A 14,974-nucleotide genomic window follows, 5' to 3' on the forward strand; every position below is an offset into this window, starting at 1 on the left:
GATGATCAGTTGGCGGGATGGTGGCCAAGGGTGGATGGAGGGGTGCTTGAGGTAGCCTTCTGTAAGCAAGTCCGTGGAAGGGCCTGCCCTGTCATCAGACGGCAGCAAGCCGGCTCTTTATCACTTCGTAGCGACGAATGCCTGCCTGTGCCTGAAGCTAAGGTGCTGTAAAGTAGAAACTGGAGGGTTGCGGGCGGAGGGTGGGGTAAAGTTAGCTAGCTAAGGTAGCGAGCGGGTAGCCCCCAATGACAGCCGACGACCGCTAACCCTACGGGATCAATCGGATTTAGCACGGGCTGGAGTCGATAACACAAATTGAACCGCAGATGGAATTGGGCTTCCCTAGACTTCAGGCTGGCGTTCTAGACCGCTTCCATTCACAGAACTCCCAGGAACCTCTGCTCCCAGCCCTCCAGGGGTCCGGCAAACCGCTGGGCACGTCCCGGCCATGACCATGGAACGTCATCCTGCCCGGGCAGGCGGCCTGAACTCTGGATGCTGCTAATAATAATACTGTCAGCGTACCTACCTACCTAGGCATGGAGTATGTGCAGTACAGTAGAGACATGCTTACATAGTACACGCAGTCGTGCTACCTGGTTTCTGTGCTGCGTCGCGACGGAACGGCAAGAACCTAAAAACCTAACGCTGTCCGACCTGGAAACTCACTTGTCACCAGCCCGCACATGACGTGCACGGGAAGCCGCTGCAAGGGCAAGGGCTCGGCGGCGTGCTTTGCCCCGGTCAGCCGTAATAGTGTCATTGGCAGTATTACGTAGGACAAGCAGCAAGGTATTTGCATGTCTGTCGCCGATATGTCAACCCATATAGGTAGGGTGGGATATTGCATCTCCGAATCCTAAGGTAGGCAATCGAAGACAGGCACCCGCGGAATAAGTGCCATACAGCACTTGCCGACGACTAGGCAAAGTTCAACCCTTCTCGCCGAGCTTCCCAAACAACCGATCTGCAAACAAACAAGGAACCAAGCGGGAGAGACCATCGACAGAGCCAACAAGATCGTACGACTTTTTGAGTTATGGAAGGGGTCAGACCCAGACACGCCGATCGCCCGGTGCGGCCTGTTACTCCATTTTTTTCAGAGCCAGCAAAATGGAAACCAGCCATGTTATAGCGTGGTATGCCTGTAGGCCACCCCGAAGCTCCCCGAAGTCTGCCACATAAAATAATGGAAGGCGACATGGTGCTTTCCAGGCTGGTTTCAGCGATGGAGCGATGACACGTCGGTCAACGGTTCCTGCCGCTTACCCTTTCCACCACCTTCCGCGATTTTACCTCGCTCGCTCGCCAGTAGCGCCAAACCCCAGTACCCTCAGTTATATGGTAGCTAAGATACCTACCCTCTACCTCAGATGTGCCGTAAGAATCAGCAATTGCTACTCCTGGTGGTATCTTTCGCGGTGGATTTTTTTTTCCGAGGTCCTCCATAACCATTTACTTGATGTGGGATGGAAAATTTTCCATGTTCTGGTTCTGGGCAATCCAATGCCACAACCCCATTCTCGCGATGTGATAGGTCGCAGCCGGAGCGTTGTCCGCACCCCACAAACCCGACGGGGGGGGGGCAGGGGATCGCCGCTGAATGCTGGCGGCCAGCCAACCACAGGCCGCCGGAGCCAGCTCCTGAAGAGGGCAGCTTTTAGGGCACCCCCCGCGCCGTCAGAGCGCAGGAGCGACACCACCTCCCTGCACCACACCCTAGGGAGGTCGCGCGCCTTGCCGCAGACATCGCCGCCCGTCATCCGAACATGGAATGAAAACAACCACCACCCGACATCAGCACCCGCTCACCTAGGTTGGCCCGAACAGGCGTGCTGCGATATTGAAGCTAGCGGGCTGTAGCGTGTTCTTCCAGCTTGCTCTAAGTGAGAGAGAGAGCCGCGGAGTCGCTGTCATTGGGCAACTCGTAACGCCATTTCGTCTCTTTTTCTTCTTCCAGAACCCGAGGGTTTCTTTTTGCGATCTAGACTTCTAGATGTCTCTCTTTCTTTTCTTTTTGGGGGGTTTTCAGTTTTCAACATTTTTAACTAATCCTAGACTCGGGCTGTGCGCTTTTTTGGCCCCCGCCGCTTGCCCGCCTGAAAGGATTGAATGGTTAAGCGCCGAGCACGGTCGCCGACTTCAAAGACTGGGAGGCCCAATAGAGGGCCCAACCCAAGGCGAACCCCCCTCCCCTATATCATGATGGCGGTATATTGCGTTACAAATCTTTCACCAGGTACAAGACCTACTATTTTGAGTGGCACGACGGACGCCGTCGGCGGACGGATCCGTCCGTAGATAAGAGAAGGAAGTTCGTGTTTAGTGCAGAATGGATTGGCGGGCGACTGGATGGCGAGTAGGAGTAAAGAGGGAGCTGGAGAGACTGCTAGGAGGAAAATACGAGACATTGCCAACAGCCGAAAATATAGCTAGGATCGCTCGGGGAGTCTCAACGGCTCGAGGGTGGGCAATTACGGCTGCGTACTCTGTAGGGATAACATGTACACGTGTAGAAATGAACAACCCCACATGCAGATGTCCGACCCAGCTAAAAGGAAGAACAAGGGATAGAGAGCCAGACAGAGAAACGGCCAAAGAAGGCTTGTCCGTGAGGGCTCACATGACGACAGTGCACACGAAGCTGGTAGCTGGGGGTAAGTGGTAATTATATGTACGGATATGTAGCAGCGGGGAATGCGACGGACGGCAAGGTTGAGACCTCCAGGGACAAGAGACAGAAAGACAGATTGGTAAAAGGCAAGGGGCTAGCAGCAGACAGGACAAGGGAACTTGGACTCTTGGGCCTTTTTTGGTGTCCAAACGCAAATTTGATCGAACGATCGGGTTGCATCATTCCCAAGACACAGCCCGAAAGAGGATATACCTACCTAGCGCGCCAGACAGACACAGACACAGACAGACGTACGCTCAGACGTCGGGACTCTGGGAGGGAGAAGCTTGAACAGGACAACAAGGTGCATGAAAAAAAATTTGAAGAGAAAAGGGTTCTAGAGATCCTTTGACCGGGATTAAACGCCTACCTATCTAGATGGAAGCATACTATTCACGGAGGAAATGAAGACGAGGCTGCGTGTAGGCCACGCGATGGCAGATCCTGGGATTTCCGGGCTCACACTCGCTTTTTCTGTTCGTGTCCATTCTATCTCGTCTATCCAGTGGCACTAGTCGATGCTATGGGTTCGGCGAGAACACACACAGGGGCATCAGGGCATCAGGGCATCGTTCTACAGTCTCAACGGCGATGGCGGGCTTCCGCACAGACGCCATTCCACACGACATCATGCCAGGCGAGGGCAGCGGACAGCAATACAGCCCAGCCCCTGATTGTTTGTTGGCGCGGTACTTGGGAAGGAATAAAACGGTGGCAAATAAACTAGCTAGCAGACCCTTTCCTAGGCAGGTATTTCTAGGGCATTGCCAGGTGTCGAGGATTCTGGTGTATACCAGTGCCTACGACAGCTACCGCATCCCTTTAGGAGACCCCTTTTAGGTGAACCGTAAGGTCCGAAGGCTTTCCTGTCTTGTCTTGGAAAGTCTCCCGCCAACAGACATTCCCGCTAACAAACCTTTACATAGTAGGGATTGGACTGTACGTCCGTACATGTATACATATAAGAACAAGGGCATGAGGTTTACAGGATGTCCGTGCATACGTACCTGCCTGCCTGGCTACGTACCTACCTCGATGGCGAGCAAGGTCCGTAGACAGCAGCATACCTAAGTATCCGCGCATGTGATGTATGTAGTATGATGCAGCAGACGCGGACAATTGGTAATAATTTCCGGGGACGGACGAAACCCAATATAGGTAACCAACTACCCTTGCTTGCTGTTCTATGTACAGTGTCTGTCCGGTCTGTCTTGTACATAGGTAGGTATGTATGTATGTACTTATTACCTATGCTGTGGCACCCGGGCGGAAAATGTTGCTGGATCGGGACGAGGGTATTGGTCGGTTTACTGAATCCGTCCGATGAGAAGGGCTGGACGGGCGGCGGGCCGAGACAACTAAGGTAGTTGCCTCGACTGCGGAATCTCTCTCTGTGCACGGAACACGGAACACGGGGTCGTGCATACATAAATGTACGTACATGTACGTATACACCATGTCCTTTCTCTGCAGGCCGTCGGACAGTTTAAAAAAAAAAGTGACCAGCCGGCCGATCGTGAAGGAACCCGTTGGTCAGCATGTATCGTCTGCCACTGCCCGACGACTACATATCATCAGCTGCGGCTGCTGTCGTTAATGCTTTAGACAATTCGTCTTTTGCCCCTCTGACTGTCTTACAGGTCGGCGTCTAGTCTATCTCGCTCCATCTCCATCTGTCTACGTAGTATCCCAGTCCCCCTGCAGTCTAAAGATAATACGCCATTGCAAATGCGGCTGTTCTGGAAATCATCTCGCCGTAGAGCATCGGCCTCGGGCATCCCGAGACACCATTCATTGCCTGTCATGCGCCAGATTGTGTGCCAAAGGTTGTTGGCTCAGTGATGTCTCGACGCGCCTGTGTCCACCGGAGATATCGCAGCTCGACCGTTTCTTGTCTCGGTTACTCGTCCGCGCGACTAATCGATCGAGAAGGCCACCTACCCCGGAGCGGACATGTACACCCTTCCACGGAGAATAATACCATCCTAGCAGTGCTTTGGCAATCTTGCCGGCGGCGGGCAAGGCTTCTGAGAGCCCTCCCCCGGGGCCCCTGAAACAACTAGAGGGTAGAGCAACAATAGCGCAATGCCACAAAACTTTCGTCAGAGGCCACCAGCACGCATCAAGAGAGAGGTCGCCGAGGAGGCCTTCAAGGTAGTGCCAGGACACCACGTACCGAGCAATGACGTACTTGCAGGCCACTTGGGGATCCTGGGCAGTCCAATCTGCAGCGTGCGTCTTCAGTTCAGGTTCGGGATCCGCATCATGCCCCTCCAGCCCATCATGGTTTCCAGCTCCTCCACCACCTCGTCAAACGTCGGGCGCGCCTCGACCGACGCGGCTGAGCACCGGGCGTGGAGCTCCTGCAGCCCGCGGCGCAGCTCGGCAACTGGTGCTGCCTCGTCGTCGTCGTCGTCCTTGATCAGCCGCACCATGTCCTCCAGCAGGTGCGCAAAGGCCAGCACCTCGAGCTTCTCGATGCCGCACTCGGCGGCCGCAGGGCCACGTCCGTAGATGGTGGCAGCCCCGAAGTCGCCTAGCAGGGCGTGCGCGTCTTCGCGGCTGGCTAGGATGTTGTGCGCGTACAAGTCCCCGTGGGCTATCCCGCGCGCGTGTAAATGGGCTGCCGCCCCCGCGATGCCCGTCAGCATGGACAGGGCTCCCGCGGCGTCGATCGAGGCGTCGTCGGGAAAGCAGTCGCGCGTGCACGTAGACAGGGACGGGGGCTGCCCGAGCGCTGTGTAGTATGGCGGGATCAGCTGCATGACGATGCCGCCCTGGAACCCGGCGGCATCGGCATCGGCATCGGCGCCGGGAGAGCGCAGCTCGTCTGGGTGTCCGTAGATGCGCCCCAGCACCGAGATCAGGCTCTCGTGGGCGCCGGCGGCAATGCATGCGGCCAGCTCGTCGTGCGGCGTGCCGTCGCTCGTCAGGGCGCCGTGGAAGAGCTTGATGGCCACTTCCTCGTCAAAGTGCTGCTGTTTCCAGACGCCCTGCGAGATGACGCCCGACGCCCCCTGTCCCAGCGTGTGCTGGACCTCGAGGTCGGCCCAGTCGATATCCGCCAGGCCGAAGGGCGTCTTGGTGGCGCCGTTGACGGTCGGGGCCGCGCACGGGTTCCCGGCAAAGGAGAGGAAGGCCAGCTCGGGGAGGCCAAACAGCCACGTGGGCAGGGCTTCGAGGCGGTTGGCGCTCAGACGGAGCAGGCCCAGCTTGGTGCAGTGGACCATGGCGGCCGGCAGGACCCGCAGCTGGTTGCCGGCGAGCATGCACTTTTGCAGGCGGGCGCAGCGGCCTATGCTCGCAGGGAGGGAGGCAATGCGGTTGTCGGTGAGGATGAGCCAGCGGAGCTGCGGCGGCAGGGCATCCTCGGGGATCTCCTCCATGCCGTTGCTGCGGAAGGCCACCATCTCCAGGTTGGGGCATTTTGCCAGCTCTTTCGGGAACACGGCGAACTTGCAGTTCGAGAAGAAGGCGATCTTGAGACGGGGCAGGGCTGAGCCAATGGCGGCAGGCAGCGACGACAGCCCCGTCCCCGAGAGGTCGAGATGCTCGAGCGAGTCCCCCAGCTCAAGAATCTCATCGGGGAATGCAGCCAGGGGACAAGTCAACTTCAACTTGGTCAACCCGGCTTCCCTGTAGCCCCCTTCTTGGAGAGTCTTGAGGTCGTGCATCTTTACGGAAGCGGGTGCGGGAGCGGATGCGGGTGAGGCTGCGTCTCGAAAAGGAACCCGACTGGAGGGCGTGGTGGGTTTGAAAGACGCGATAAGATGAACTTATCGTGGGGGCTTTTAGCTTAAGATAAAATGTCAGGCTGAAAGAAGAGTGCAACCCGAGTCCTTCCAGGTTCTGGGAAGGCGGGTTTGCCTGAGACGCAACACGGCGTGGCGTCTCCACAGGGCCGCAGCCATCGGAAGTGAGATTGGGTTGATAGAACCACCAGGTGAGGATTGGGTAGTACCTAAATAATACCTGAATGATACCTAAATAAACATTCGGGGTGTTTTACCACCCACAATACGTATAGAACCTTGCCTGAGGTCTGCAAAGTGTTCCTTTATTCAGGGTCTAGTGACCAACTCTAAAGCGGCCCGGATTGGAGGGCCTGCAGGACGCAGCAGGCCTGCAGCGCGCTCCATTGAGGCTCTTCCATCCGATGGCAGGGGCAGGCGAACCAAAGTTTTAGGCGGTCATCGCAGAGCGACCCGTGCGCTAACTTATCCGCAATCGCGTCAACCTCACCCAACTCCGCCAGCTTCATTCGCAAAGCATCATTCGTCTCCGACATCTACAGACCGCGACCCCTATCGTCCTTCCATTCCGCCATAATTTATGGAAAGAGCAAGCTGCTTCTCAGTACCAGAATCAGTCGTCGCAACCATGTCTCCAGCACGCGTGGATGCGCCCGAGCCCGCGGATCGAAATTCGCGAAAGAGGCCCGCCGAGGCAGACGACGACCAGTCTTGGTCCAAGCGACAAAGAACATCACAGCCTATGCGCCCATTCATAGCCATCGAGAATATCTTCCCGTCGCACGCTTCAACCGTCATGACCGCCGAAGACATGGCAAGGCAAGGCCTGAGGCGGAGCATCGCAATGACCCTCCAGAAGGTCGGCTTCGATAGCTCCCTGCCCGAGGCGATGGAGAGCTTGGTCTCGATGGCAGAGACTTGTGAGACCCCATCGCTGCTCGGGGGCATAACTCGGCCTGTATTTAGCGCTGCTGTACTGACTTGAAGATGTGCAGATCTTTCGTCGCTAGCTGAAGATGTCAAGATGTTTGCCAACTCTGCAAGGCGGTCCCATCCTCTACCTCGAGACTTTGAGCAGACGCTCAAGCGCTTCAACCTTACCACATCCGCGCTGAAGCCTCACAAAAAACCACCAATTCCCAAGTCGAAGCGGGTGCCCAAATTTGAGCCTATTTCCACCGCAGACTTGATCGAGAAAGATCTCCCGATTCTCGGCGACGATCTCGACGGCGCGCCTGACAAGGCAGCCAAAAACTACATACCCAGCTCCTTTCCCGCATTCCCGAGCGTGCATACATACAAGTGCACTCCCGAGAACATAGACGCGGTCACGGTGGTGGATGACGCGGCTTCTTTTGGTCCCGAGGCGCCATCCCAGGGCACTAACGGACCTCAATCACAATCACAAACCCAGCGCCCTCTGGCGGCAGACGAGATCCCACGCGGCGACCCGAAGAAGCTCCGCGAGGCTGCAGCGAAGGAGGCCAAGGCTGGCGAGTACGCGCTTAGGAGGCTGATGCGCGCCAGCAAGATTGCCAAGCAGAAGGAGGTGTATTCGTCGGCACAGCGGGAGCCGACGCGCCGGGAGCGCTATGACCTCTGGGAGTCTGCCATGCGCGAGCTGATTGAGGATGACACGAAGGCCCAAGGCAAGGAGGTGGCTCCGGCAGCGCTGCACGGCGACAAGGGTCGGTTCGAGATTGCGGACCATAGCATGATCGTGAACGCGGAGAAGAGATACTACCGAAAAGAGGTGCTTCGGACGGGAGCCAGGAAGGCTGCTGCCCAGGGCGTGTCCGGGAAGAGCTAACGGACTCGCAAGAGCTTAGGTTGGCGCTGCACCACTCGGACGAGCCATGTCTTATGGAGGGTCTGGTAGGAGTTTTGTTTTGGGGGCTATGCCCCATATTCATTTTCGGTGTGTTCATTTAGATTCAGCATAAGATACCCTATTTGTTTCGACCTCGGCGAATCACCGTAGGTCAAATACAAGTCTTTCCTCTAGCTCTCCATCTCGCTGTCGTAGTGGCATGCAGCGTTGGACGTCTGGTTCAGGACATAGAGCGAGCCAAAAGCAGTCTCGTGACAATTTGATATCCGTGATGCTTGCGCAAATGACATACAGACCCCAAAGGTCGGCAAGTCCAAGAATGATCGAGAACACCCTCCATACAGTTTTGGCTTCGGACATCTCTGCACATGTCAGGGACCAAGCTACGCAGCCTACGCAAGGTCAAAACACAGTAGTGGGGCATTTGATTTGGAAAGTCCAAAAATCTGAAAGGAATCCACCCAAATACAGCGGGGGTATGATGAGGCAGCTCACCGAGACGTGCACGGCGGTATGTACACCTGGCCTGGAGCTTGGCGGGCCGTCAGTAGTGGGTCATCTGCGGGTCCTCGCTTTTAGCTATTGGCTGGAACCCCACCGTTCCTTGTTGCGCAGTGCTCGCCGACCCTATTTTCCGCCGCACAAAAATTTCGGATTTTCCTAGGAGCTCCGCATTGTGCTCGACGAAATCTGAACCGGACCTAAAGAGGCACCTCTCCAGCCCTCCATTCCCTCCTTCCTATCCTCTGAATACGCAGACAGGACTGTCAAGATGGCTGAGCAACTCATTCTCAAGGGCACGCTTGAGGGCCACGTAAGTTCTTTCGCCGCTCGAACCTCTTTGGCCACTGCTCCGAATGGAAGCTAGGCTGCACAAACAAGAACAGAGACTCTCGCGGGTCCTAGCCGCTGAGCAGGAGTACTGATGGCGATTTCTGCAGAATGGCTGGGTCACCAGCTTGGCCACGTCGATGGAGAAGTACGGTCGTTGTCAATTGCCCCGTCAAGAGCGCTTGCTCACCATAGAAACAGCCCCAACATGCTCCTCTCCGCCAGCCGAGACAAGACCCTGATCATCTGGAACCTCACTCGCGATGAGACCCAGTACGGATACCCCAAGCGGTCGCTCCACGGCCACTCTCACATCGTCTCCGACTGCGTACGTCTGCGGGCGAGCTCTGACATGGTGAGGGAAGTTGCGGTTTGCTGATTGGCGTGGCAGGTGATCTCGTCGGACGGCGCCTACGCCCTGTCGGCCTCGTGGGACAAGACTCTCCGCCTGTGGGAGCTGTCGACCGGCACCACCACCCGCCGTTTCGTCGGCCACACCAACGACGTCCTCTCCGTTTCCTTCTCCGCCGACAACCGCCAGATCGTCTCCGGATCGCGCGACCGGACCATCAAGCTGTGGAACACCCTCGGCGACTGCAAGTTCACCATCTCGGAGAAGGGCCACAGCGAGTGGGTTTCGTGCGTGCGATTCTCGCCCAACCCGCAAAACCCGGTTATCGTCTCGTCCGGCTGGGACAAGCTGGTCAAGGTATGCCGATATTTTACTGCACAATTCTCTGCACCCTTTCGCGACACCCCCCCGCCCACCATGATGCTAGCAACTTATCTCAAGTATTTGCTACTTCAGAGCCTCAAGTGGCAATGAGACCAACACACAAGCACTGATACTTTCCCGGGTTTTCCTCACGCTTTTGCACTCGATTCTTGATGGTCTGGAACGTGACGCTGACCTCGCGATTGCGCGACAGGTTTGGGAGCTCTCGAGCTGCAAGCTCCAGACCGACCACATTGGCCACACCGGCTACATCAACACCGTCACCATCTCCCCCGACGGTTCCCTCTGCGCATCTGGTGGCAAGGACGGTACCACGATGCTCTGGGATCTTAACGAGAGCAAGCACCTGTACTCCCTGAACGCCAACGACGAGATCCATGCTCTCGTCTTCTCCCCCAACCGTTACTGGCTGTGCGCTGCCACCGCCAGCAGCATCATCATCTTCGATCTCGAGAAGAAGTCCAAGGTTGATGAGCTGAAGCCCGACTTCCAGAACATTGGCAAGAAGAGCCGCGAGCCCGAGTGCGTCAGCTTGGCGTGGAGCGCCGATGGCCAGACGCTGTTTGCCGGCTACACCGACAACATCATCCGTGCGTGGGGCGTCATGTCGCGGGCATAAATCATGCCGCGCGGTTGGTGACGGGGTCGGGGGCGTGTTCGGGAGGTTTACATCCCTGCATAGGGAGCTGAGAGAGGGCGTGTGCTCTCTTGCACTTTTGACGGATTCCATGGTGGGGGCGTACTTTGGAATGCTTGTCTCGCTTTTGGTCTCTTTCATAGCAGGGAACGAAGAAAGGGGAGCTGGTATAATGCATCATGCAGTCCTGGTCTCTGCGGCGGGTTTGGTCCGTTGCTTGTGGCAGCGATACGCATACAGCACCCCGATGAAAATGAAACAAAACCGAGAATAATTGCTAACACTGGCGCCCAGTGACTGCCTCCTTGTTTGTGATGTGTTGTCTCTGGCTCTTGCGGGATGCGGTTTAATTTGTTCGTCCGGGTGTGGAACTAACTAGTCGAGGCTCTCTACTTATTCAGAAGTGGTATTCAACTGCCATCAGGAGGAGCACAACTCTGCATGTGTCATACCACGATTTAGCTCTTCCCTACGACGGGAAACGAGTCTGTCACAATGTCGATGCTCTAATCACTAGCTCTAAATGCTTTTAGAAGATGGACGGCTGTCTTGGGAATAATCTAGTAATAATTCGCGAGACAGTCCTGGGACTTGATATCGCACCTACCGTTTGCTACAACCTCGGTTGGCAATATGCCTAAATACATGTGTGGTTGGGCTCTCTTAGAGTACTCAGTGTATGTGTTTTGGGGTTTGGAGGCCAGAATTGGCTCCCTCCCTCCCTCCGGGTCTGCTGTGATGTATTTTCCAGGCTTGTTCAATGCCGCTGGTGACTTCAGGTTCAGATAACGCAATGCGGTGGTTCCTCTGGTGCTTAGCGTTTATCTGGGATTTTATGTCCGGGTGACTTTTGTCGTTGGAAAGGGGGAGGTGCTGGGAACGGTGGTGGGCGGCTACATATATGCTTTGGATAGGGAGAACGGTGGCGGATTTTCATAGCAAGTTTGACGATGGCAAACTCTGAAAATACGGATGGGGCGGGTGGTAGGTTTTCTTTTTCCTCTTCTAATTCCGCCTGTCGAATTCGGCAACGCGAGAGAGGCGGGTGTTTTGAGAAACACGACTGGAAACAGGAATCATCTTAACCGCATTGTGCGTTGTCTCTAGAGCCTGTGTAAAAGCTGTAATTCATCCACCCAGCTGAACGACATTACTTAGGAATCTCTTGAGTGTTCACACTTCCGCCTTGACGCGTTTCTCCTTTTTTGTCTTCCTCAGCTTTCTCAGCTCTGCTTTCCTTCTCTCCCTTTTTACTTATCTCCCCATTTTCCTGTTTCTCCTTTTCTTGTTCCTTCTCCTTCTCCCTCCCTCTCTCGCTCTCCTTCCCCTTATCCTCCTGCCTCCCCCCACCGCCACCATCTCCCGTCTGCGCAGCCGCAGCCTCAGCCCCTGAAAGCGCCGCATTCACGGATCGAGCATCAACACCACGACCTCTCGGCGACCCGCTGCCCCCAGCGCTAGAATTACCCGTCATGCTATAGCTACTTGTCGTATGGCTACCGCCGTTACTCTCGCTCCCGCTGCTACTACCACCGACATCCCCGTCTCGGGGGCTCGCCGCCCTCCCCGCTTCGGCACGCCGCCGCCGCCGCCTGCCGCGCCGCCACTGCCACACCACCACGCCGAGGAACACCGCCAGAAGCCCCGCCAGCCCCAGGTCTATGGCCGCCGCTGCTTTGATGCCGTCACCCGAGGCGTATTCGGCTGCCCAGAGCGAACCCGCGCCGGACCCCGTGCTCGGCTCGGACGCGGGGACGCTGGTGCTGGTGCTGGTGCTGGTACTGGTGCTGATGCTGGTGCTGGATGTGGGTGGTGGTGGTGGTGGTGATGGTGGTGGTGCCATTGCGTTGATAACTATTCTCATTCGCGTGTTCGTGTTTCTCTTTTTTCTTTGGTAGAGAATTGGGCTCTTGTTTTTTTTATATCTTTACCTGGCCCTCGTTTAATCTTGTTAGCTGGGAAGTTCAATATTGACGATTTATTATCGATTGAAAAAACAAGCGGGGGCTACAAACAGCTGTTGAACTGGCGGGTCTTTTCTCGGCACAAACAAAATAAGTTGTCATTCCTAGTCCCCAAACACACCAGCAGGCCATAGCTGGCTTTGGAGGTCCGGGATATTATTCATTTTCTTCTTCATAATCTTCGAGAAGAGAGAAGTGGGAGTCGAGGCATGAACGCGTCAGCGTATTTATTATCCTAAGGCCATAATCATCTTTCTCAAAAGGGGAAGGGAAGGGGGACAGGAACAAGAGCCGGGGAGACACATGATGGGAGCAAACAGTCACACCATTGACGTGGCTGCCGCTGCCCCCGCCAGTGCTACGTCCGGCATCCCTCGCCAGCAGGAGCCGGGCGGTGATAGACTCGGCAGTAGCAAACTCGAGAGCAAACAGTTGTGCGAAATCGAGTCGAGGGCCAGACTTTGGGCAGTCACACCTTTTCATCTTCCTCTGTCTCTGCCAGTTTCGACGTGCCGAATCTCTGCGCAACCGGGATGAGTGTCACTTTGTAGCTGATGGATCTTGGGACTCTGTAATACCAGGCGCCGTAGGGGGAGAACGGGGATGGAAAAAAAAGGGGTACATTCTAGTCTTTGAAGCGCGTCACGCAAGATGACGTCTATTTGAGTAAGAAGACTGGGATATTCGAGGACAATATTTTTCAGTCTTATAAAAGAGGCCGGTTCTGTCCAAAGTGGTATTGTCTTTTTTCGTTCTCTCATTGAGTTTTGTTCTTTGTTTTTCTTGGCATCGGTGTTATTTCCTTACGCTTTAACCTCCTTTTTGGTTTTGGCCCCCAAATTTGGTGGTGCATTATTTACGAACAGTTTGCAGGAAGACGAGAAAAACAAAACAAAGAACCTCGAAACATGAAAAAAGAAAAACGAATAAAAAATAAATGCAACTTACCTTGCAATCAACTTACCACACTGCTACGAGCGTCGACGAACGAGCCTCGATGATAGCTTGACTAAGCCTCTCGTCGCTCGCCATGACTACCCAGCCGGGACGCCGTGCCCATATCGTGTCACGTCAGTAGCACAAATCCACGTACCAACCTACGTAAGCAATCCCTTCGCCACTCAACAGCAGCAACAGGGCCAGCGGCCTCTGGGTCATCCGGCGGTACTCCTGGAGGGCCGCCAGTTGGATCGTCCAGCGGCGCTTCTGGCGGGCCGAGCGAGAGGCGCAACATATTAATCGTTCGGCGGAGCGCGACAGCCTTGTCCCGCATCCTGGCCAACATGAGCGGCAGCTCGGCGGTGCCGGCGCGCAGGAAGGGTTCGAGCACGGCGCGGAACTGCGGGAGGTCGAAGATGTTGGCGAGGGGCAGGGGCGGGGGGTATCCGGCGGCGGCGGCGCGCCGCAGGGTGTCGTAGACGTCGCAGATTGGCGGGTCCGTGTAGCGGTCGCGGACGACGGCCGAGGCGCGCGTGTCTATCATCGTCCTGCTGCTGCCAGCGGGCGTCGGGGCAGGCGCACAGCGCGCCGTGGTGCGGGCGCTCGGAAACCCGCAGCCGCAGCTCGTGCATGGCGGTGAACGAGAACGGCCCGCACAGGAACTGGCGGCCTGCGGCGGCGTCGAGCGCCGTGTACGTGCCGAGGCTCGCGAACCACAGCTTCGCTAGCTACTCCTCGGCCTGGGTTGCGCCGATGGCGGTGGTGGTGGTGGTGGTGGGCCTAAAGATTCCGGTGCGCCTGGCGCGCTCGAACATGGCGACCCAGCGGCCGCGCACGAGGTTCAGCTCGAAGAGGTCTGGGTTCTCGAGGGCAGCGATGGTGGCCTCGAGACAGACGAGGCGGGCCTCCCTGCGGACGAGCTTAGGGTAGTGTTTGAGGTTGAGCACGTGCGAGGGCGTCAGCTGCAGGCCCGTGTTTTCGTCCTAGGACAGGGCGTGGAAGGTGGTGAGGATGCATGTCTGGCAGGGGACGCACACGGGCGAGAGGCGGAGGAGCTTGGCGAGGAACAGGTATTCCTTGTCCGCCTGGGACAGCTCGGCCGGGAAGGCCGCGAGACCGCCGGGATCCTTCTCTCTGCGGGTGATGGCGATGCCAAGTGTTAGCAGCCAACGAACGAAAACTCACCCCGAGATGTACGAAAGGCAACAAACTCGCGTCTTGAGAGTGAACTGCAAACTCGCGTCTTGAGAGTGAACTGCTCGATGGCTGTACGGCTGGGAGAGCAGCAGCCTGCGGCGTATTTATCAGGCCCGACCACAATAGAATTGAAGGAAGCTTGGTAAGGTCGGAGAGAGACAACGGCTTTGTCCGGTATATCTACTGCTTGGTATCTCTCTGCCTCTGCCCTGGGGTTTTAGTTTGACAGGATGCTACCCTGTCCTGTCTCCTTGTCCCTCTTGAGACGCGTGCCGTTGACATTTACTGCGATGTGGAATGTCCTTCGTTGCTTGCCTTGCTTGCGCTGCTGCTGGCATAGCGGCCCGGTAAATGCTTGTTTCCGAACTCCATCGGCCTCAATAGCCATCATTAGCATCCGCAAGAGGCCGGAC

General features: G+C 56.4%; 7 protein-coding genes across 7 annotated transcripts; 3 read left to right on the forward strand and 4 right to left on the reverse strand.

Annotated features, from left to right (window-relative positions):
* Positions 1-886: 886 nt before the first annotated feature.
* Positions 887-2,029, forward strand: B0T26DRAFT_1616 (uncharacterized protein). The gene has a single exon (XM_060433505.1). The coding sequence runs from the start codon at positions 1,237-1,239 to the stop codon at positions 1,861-1,863; it is 627 nt and encodes a 208-aa protein (XP_060301846.1). The 5' UTR covers positions 887-1,236; the 3' UTR covers positions 1,864-2,029.
* Positions 2,030-4,739: 2,710 nt separating this feature from the next.
* On the reverse strand, positions 4,740-6,674 carry B0T26DRAFT_1587 (uncharacterized protein). The gene has a single exon (XM_060433494.1). The coding sequence runs from the start codon at positions 6,346-6,348 to the stop codon at positions 4,915-4,917; it is 1,434 nt and encodes a 477-aa protein (XP_060301847.1). The 5' UTR covers positions 6,349-6,674; the 3' UTR covers positions 4,740-4,914.
* Positions 6,675-6,725: 51 nt separating this feature from the next.
* B0T26DRAFT_682466 (Bromodomain associated-domain-containing protein) lies at positions 6,726-8,397 on the forward strand. Its single transcript, XM_060440745.1, has 2 exons — positions 6,726-7,346; positions 7,422-8,397. Exons 1-2 carry the CDS (start codon positions 7,007-7,009, stop codon positions 8,234-8,236), a joined length of 1,155 nt encoding a protein of 384 aa, XP_060301848.1. The 5' UTR covers positions 6,726-7,006; the 3' UTR covers positions 8,237-8,397.
* On the reverse strand, positions 8,398-8,714 carry B0T26DRAFT_682467 (uncharacterized protein; the record flags this gene model as incomplete). The annotated part of the gene is made up of 1 exon (XM_060440746.1): positions 8,398-8,714. The coding sequence occupies exon 1, from the start codon at positions 8,615-8,617 to the stop codon at positions 8,399-8,401; it is 219 nt and encodes a 72-aa protein (XP_060301849.1). The 5' UTR covers positions 8,618-8,714.
* A 315-nt stretch (positions 8,715-9,029) lies between these two features.
* On the forward strand, positions 9,030-10,443 carry B0T26DRAFT_736086 (guanine nucleotide-binding protein beta subunit-like protein; the record flags this gene model as incomplete). Its single annotated transcript, XM_060443278.1, has 5 exons — positions 9,030-9,071; positions 9,199-9,236; positions 9,290-9,416; positions 9,480-9,797; positions 10,018-10,443. 5 exons carry the CDS (start codon positions 9,030-9,032, stop codon positions 10,441-10,443), a joined length of 951 nt encoding a protein of 316 aa, XP_060301850.1.
* Positions 10,444-11,466: 1,023 nt separating this feature from the next.
* Positions 11,467-12,304, reverse strand: B0T26DRAFT_669432 (uncharacterized protein; the record flags this gene model as incomplete). Its single annotated transcript, XM_060439050.1, has 2 exons — positions 11,467-11,582; positions 11,716-12,304. The coding sequence occupies 2 exons, from the start codon at positions 12,302-12,304 to the stop codon at positions 11,467-11,469; spliced, it is 705 nt and encodes a 234-aa protein (XP_060301851.1).
* Positions 12,305-12,894: 590 nt separating this feature from the next.
* On the reverse strand, positions 12,895-14,949 carry B0T26DRAFT_669433 (uncharacterized protein; the record flags this gene model as incomplete). The annotated part of the gene is made up of 8 exons (XM_060439051.1): positions 12,895-12,945; positions 13,390-13,434; positions 13,519-13,912; positions 13,947-14,092; positions 14,201-14,326; positions 14,402-14,498; positions 14,550-14,654; positions 14,789-14,949. The coding sequence occupies 8 exons, from the start codon at positions 14,947-14,949 to the stop codon at positions 12,895-12,897; spliced, it is 1,125 nt and encodes a 374-aa protein (XP_060301852.1).
* Positions 14,950-14,974: the final 25 nt, after the last annotated feature.

This window comes from Lasiosphaeria miniovina, assembly GCF_030549165.1.
Source record: "Lasiosphaeria miniovina strain SMH2392-1A chromosome Unknown B0T26scaffold_1, whole genome shotgun sequence".
NCBI classification, from domain to species: domain Eukaryota; kingdom Fungi; phylum Ascomycota; class Sordariomycetes; order Sordariales; family Lasiosphaeriaceae; genus Lasiosphaeria; species Lasiosphaeria miniovina.